Source organism: Silene latifolia, chromosome Y (genome assembly GCF_048544455.1).
Source record: "Silene latifolia isolate original U9 population chromosome Y, ASM4854445v1, whole genome shotgun sequence".
NCBI lineage: Eukaryota > Viridiplantae > Streptophyta > Magnoliopsida > Caryophyllales > Caryophyllaceae > Silene > Silene latifolia.
This window is the reverse complement of record NC_133538.1, coordinates 432,972,052-432,977,710: the sequence shown is the minus strand read 5'-3', so window position 1 is coordinate 432,977,710 and position 5,659 is coordinate 432,972,052. Positions and strand designations below refer to the sequence as shown.

General features: G+C 42.4%; 1 protein-coding gene across 1 annotated transcript; it reads right to left on the bottom strand.

Annotated features, from left to right (window-relative positions):
• Positions 1-1,679: 1,679 nt before the first annotated feature.
• LOC141632581 (uncharacterized) lies at positions 1,680-4,704 on the bottom strand. The gene is made up of 5 exons (XM_074445119.1): positions 4,166-4,704; positions 3,099-4,054; positions 2,719-2,829; positions 2,519-2,662; positions 1,680-2,329 (listed from the first exon to the last, which is right to left on the bottom strand). Exons 1-5 carry the CDS (start codon positions 4,702-4,704, stop codon positions 1,680-1,682), a joined length of 2,400 nt encoding a protein of 799 aa, XP_074301220.1.
• Positions 4,705-5,659: the final 955 nt, after the last annotated feature.

Sequence of the window (5,659 nt, the reverse complement as noted above, 5' to 3'; positions counted from 1 at the left end):
GGACAAGGTTATGCCGATGTTTAACGCCCACATTACCAGTACAAGAAACAGCATGGTCTCCAAAAACATCCCCAGCAAAAACCCGAGAGCAAGCAGGACAGGGCCTAGATACCGTGAATAATGGAACACCCAGACGATACCCCAGCACACTACGGTAAGTCCTCCCGTTCATAGTCTGCCCCAACCCTGAGATAGGAACCGCACGTAACCAATCAGAGGAGTGAGAGCCCTACTGAGACTGCCATAAAGCAAGCTGGCGTGGTGTCAAAGAGAAAACAGACTCTGAGGCAGCAGCAACCGTCGTGAAATAAATGTTTGCCAATTTCTTCATAAGTTTGGGGGCAGCAATTTCACTAGGGTGACCTAAAATATCAGAACCTGTAGTCGCAGTAAACACTGCGCGGCATCATCAAAAGCGGGGCGGCTACAACACGGAAGGGCGAGGAGCTTAGCTCGCAAACCAGAGATCGCTAAGCGGGACGCAATAAAAGCATAAAATAAAACATCTCCCGCCGCATAGACACCAAGGCCACCAAGATGAAAAGGGAATGTATCAAGGCGCCACTACCAATCCCCAAAACCCAGCCCTGACGCGGTGACAATACGTTCCAAGCTAGAACGCAGAGCGGCATCAAAAGGAAGATGGACAGACCCAAAAACACTAGGGGAGCAAGTACGAAGGGAGAAGTAGAGCTTAGAAATACCAGTACAAGCTCGAAGAAGAAGCAACTCACATTGCGGGTCCTCAATCCTCGCAACCAAGTCCATTAGCTCAATGGTCTTTGTTACTCTCGTCGCCATAATCTCACTGCTAAAACCAGGACAAGTACTGACAGGTCCTCCCAATACTGTAACACCGCGCAATGGCCGAGAAATAGAAGTAGGGAAAACCCCAGGAACAGGCACCGTGGGTCCTCAACAGGCCAAAAGACCTCCGTCTTGGTGACATTTAGGTGTAAACTAAAACGAGGGCCATCCAACCTAATCAAGTCCAAAACTTCCCCACCTCCAAAGTATCACCCACAATGGTGCCATCATCTAAGTACCATGCCTGGAAAGTGAGGTCAAAAGTGTCCCGGATCTTGCAAAGCAAGGGATGCAAAACCAACGCGAAAAGCAAAGGCCCCAACGGATCACCCTGCTGAACACCCTGACAAGACCACAAGCAGTGTTATTATTATTATTATTATTATTATTATTATTATTATTATTATTATTATTATTATTATTATTATTATTATTATTATTATTATTATTATTATTATTATTATTATTATTATTATTATTATTATTATTATTATTATTATTATTATTATTATTAATTATTATTTTTTATTGTTATTGTTATTACTATCATGGTTCTTGTTCTTGTTGCTATTTTTTTTAAAACCGCAACTTTATTATTATTATTATTATTATTATTATTATTATTTTTTTGCAGAAAAGCTTTGGATCTTTTATTTCACAAAATAAGAATGAAAGTACAAGACCCATGCCACTCTTTCCTACAAAGGAGACCAAAATGGCCCCCTAAGATGAGAGAAACAAAAACAACAAGAAAAACCAACAGACAGCTACATCCCTAACCGTCTAGTGACCATACAAAAAAATTTAGAGCTAAGATCCTCCGGAGAGGATGCAATCCCCTGAAAAATACGAGAGTTTCGTTCCTTCCAAATCTAGTAAATGGCAGCCAAAAAACCAGCATTATGTAAACTATTCCTCCTGGCATTAAGAAGAGCATTGACAGTAGCTTGCAGTTCAAAGGTACCTCCCTGAAGATGCAACCTGACAACAACAATCCCCCAAACCTGTGTTGAGAACTCACAGTTAAAGAAAAAATGAGTAATGTTCTCACATTGTCTTAGACACAGTGAACACCTATTAATCAACATAATCCCTCGAGAAATAAGCTGATCAATAGAAGGGAGTTTATCATGCAGAGCTAACATCCCAATGAAAGAATGCTTTGGATGGCAGCCTTTGTCATACACCAAGGGAGCCCAGGAAACAACACTGCTACGAGGTCTGATAAGCTCATAAATGAGAGAGACATCAAATCTCAGCCTAGAAGTACACATGACTAATAAAGCAAGAGCCTGCTCAGGTCCACCAGAAATCTCCAACAGCAACTCCTTCATTTTAATCACATTATTCCAATACCAAGAGTGGGAGATGCTAGACTGAGCGTGCCAGATATCCCTCCCTTTGAGGATATACTGAGTAACCCAACGAGACCATAACCAACCAGGTTTGAACAAAAGCTTCCAGACCCACTTAGTCATCTGAGCAGAATTCCAACTGAGAACCTCCTTAATGCCCATACCTCCTTCCACCTTAGGAGTGCATAAGAGCTACCAACTCATGAAGACATGCCTCCTACTACCATCCTCAATCCCCCAAAGGAAGTCTTTACACAGCTTCCTAATTTTTTTTGCAATTCCTTTAGGTAGAAGCACACTTTCCCCCCAAAAATTGTTGAGCCCAAAAATAACAGAGTTTATCAACTGAGTTTTACCTGCATAGCTCAGGTTCTTGTTAGCCCAGTGCATGATTTTATCCTTAATTTTATCCAAGAGAGGCTGGTACATGTCCTTTGTAATTCTGGCATTAAACAAAGGCAGTCCCAGGTACCTAAAGGGGAAATCACCAGAACTAAACCCTGTAGCAGCAAGGATATCAGCTTTAAGAGCTGAGGCAACCCCCCCAAATAAAGACAAGTGTTAGAAGGATTAGCCTGCAACCCAGAGAGCCTATTAAAAGTCTCCAAATAAGAAGCAACAGCAGCAACAGAGGGCAGGTCCCCTCTAGTAAAGACTAATAAATCATCTGCAAAAATAAGGTGTGTAAGATTAAGTTGGACACATTTAGGATGATAGGAAAAATTGTCAAAATTTGGGAGCTTTCTAAGAATCCTTGATAGCACCTCCATACAAAGAACAAAGAGATAGGGGGAAAGGGGGCCTCCCTGCCTAAGTCTTCGTTTACCAGGAAAGAAACCTTCCAAACCACCATTGATATGAAGGGAATAATATGGAGAATAAACACAGGCCATAATCTAGTCCACAAAAGAGGAGGATACTTCAGATTCAACATACAGTTTCTCAGAAATTCCCAGTTAACAGAGTCAAATGCCTTCCTGATATCCACTTTAAGGAGGCATCTTGGTGTGAGATAAGCTCCGCCATACTTGGAAACCAGCTCGTGAGCAACCATAGTATTATCAAAAATATCCCTATCAACCACAAAAGCAGCTTGTTCAGGGCCAATGACAGAGTCAAGAGTGGCCTTCAATTTGTTAGCAAGAATTTTAGAAACCACCTTGTAGAAAGTTGTACAACAAGCTATGGGTCTAAAATCCCTAACAGTAGAAGGAGTATCCAATTTGGGAATGAGCACAAGCATAGTAGAGTTTACAGCCCTAGGCATCACACCAGTTTGGAAAAATTCTAGGACAACAGCTTTAAAATCAGGACCCACCTCAGACCAGGCATCTAAGAAAAACCCTGAAGAGTAACCATCTATGCTTGGGCTCTTGTTTCTATCAATGGATTTAAGAGCATCCAGTATTTCCCTAAGAAGCACAAGCTTGACCAGGTATGCACAACTCTCAGTAGGAACTAAATTACTCTCAAACAGATCTTCAGGCAAAGGCATAACAGGACTAGAAGTACCCAGCAGAGACTCATAGTAGGAGACAAACCCCTGAGCAACCTCCTGAGTACCAGTGCATAAGCGCCCAGAATCATCCAAAATAGTCCCAATGTTATTTCTAGTTTTCCTAGTAGCAATCCTAGCATAGAAGAATCTAGTACCAAGATCATCAGATTTCAGCTCATGAACTTTGGCTCTCTGGGAAAGAGCTTGAAGTTCAACTTTCTTAATCAGAAGGTACTCAGTCAAAAGAGCTTTTTCCTTAGCATGAAGTAGAGGGTCCATGGGAGAGGTCTGAAGTTGAGCTTGACAAGAGAGAAGAGCCTGCTGAGCTTCAGTAGCTCTAGCAGGGAGGTTTGTGAAAGAGGCAACATGGATCTCCTTCAGAAATCCCTTCAATCTTTTAAGCTTTTAAAATAAAGTTTTAATTTTCCCCCCAGAGTAGCCCTGAGACCACCCAGCCTGAACACATGCCTGAAAAGAGGGAGAGAGAGCCCAGCAATTCAGGTACCTGAAGTTCCTCCTAATATGACTGTTATCAGCAAGTTTAACAAGGCAAGAGGAGTGGTCAGAGATACCAACATTCAGAAATGAGGCCGTAGAAGGGTAGCTGCAGAACCACTGCTGAGAAGCAAGAATTCTATCTAACTTAGCCAATCTGAGTCCATTGCCCTGCTTATTATTCCAAGTAAACTGACATCCAGTAGCTGGGTGATCAGCAAGCCCACAAGAATCCAAACACTGCCCAAACTCTTGCATATCAACAAGATGAATATGATCACTACCCAATCTTTCCTCCATTTTAAGGACAACATTAAAATCCCCTAAACAAATCCAAGGTGCTGCAACCTTAGCAGATATAATCTGAAGTTGCCTCCACAACTCTTTCCTATCCTGTCTAACATTGAAAGCATAGACAAAAGTCACCTCTATACGCCTCTGTGTAGCATGGTGAAGGAGAGCACAGTGAATATGCTGAGCAGATTTACCTAGAACAGTAAGGGAGAGGGTTCCATAAAATCCAAATCCTCCCATGGTAATGGAAGTCATTATTATGAACCAACTAAAAAGCAGAAAAAGTACTCCTAACATTCCTAAGGGCATTATTCTTAACACGAGTCTCAATAAAAGCCCCACAGTCCACTTTATTAGCTAACAAGAAACTAAGAGCCTCTTGTTGCTTTAGGGGGTCATTTAGACCCATAATGTTCCAAGAGGTCAGAATCATGGGAAAGGACAATCCCACCAGGATCCACATCAATAACCAAATTCTCCTCAGTTTCAGAAACAGAAAGAACATCAGATCCATGGTCAGAATCTGAATGAATATCTGATCCTGGGTCAGAAACAGTCACCAAACCACCAGTCTCCTCTGCAACTGGCTCCATAATGGGCTCATTCTGAAGGACAGAGAATCTGTTAGCCAGATTAGTTGCCACAGAACTCTTAGCTTGAGTCTGGACAGGGGTATTAACCTTCTTCTTACCACTATCAGCCATTGGTTCAGCTTGAGCAGGTTTCTTAGGACGAAACACAGCTTTAGGTTTAGCTTTTCCAGCTGGGTTGCATCTGTCCTTAGTGTGTCCCACTCTTTTGCAAGTTGTGCAAAAATGAGGAATCCATTCGTACTCTACCTTATGCAATAAAGTACCCCGATAAGGAGAATTAATTTGAATAGCCTTTGGTAGTTCCTTTGACAGGTCTACATCCACCAGGATCCTAGCAAAAGCCAATTTGCTCTTGTTGGTAGTGTATTCATCAGCACAAATAGGGTTACCAACCGCACTAGCTGTAATACCCGCCCTTTTAGGGACCCTTTGACCAGCGTTGACTGACCTTGGGAGCGGGAATAGTTCTTAGAAGTGCGTGCCAAGCTATCTTGGGTTACGGGTTATGGATAGAGTAGAGGCTACTCGATCGAGTAGCATGGTTACTCGATCGAGTAGGGGGTCACTCGATCGAGTATGTGTGGTACTCGATCGAGTATCGGATTTTCAGCGAGGGT

What these genes read in the sequence shown, in the direction of transcription:
- LOC141632581 (XM_074445119.1), bottom strand. Translation starts at nt 4,704, where the DNA reads ATGACTTCCATTACCATGGGAGGATTTGGATTTTATGGAACCCTCTCC. An exon ending in CTGGGAATTTCTGAGAAACT is followed by an intron (nt 2,830 to 3,098) that starts GTATGTTGAATC and finishes TTATTTTTGCAG; the next exon opens with ATGATTTATTAGTCTTTACT. An exon ending in CAAGAACCTGAGCTATGCAG is followed by an intron (nt 2,330 to 2,518) that starts GTAAAACTCAGT and finishes CTAAGGTGGAAG; the next exon opens with GAGGTATGGGCATTAAGGAG.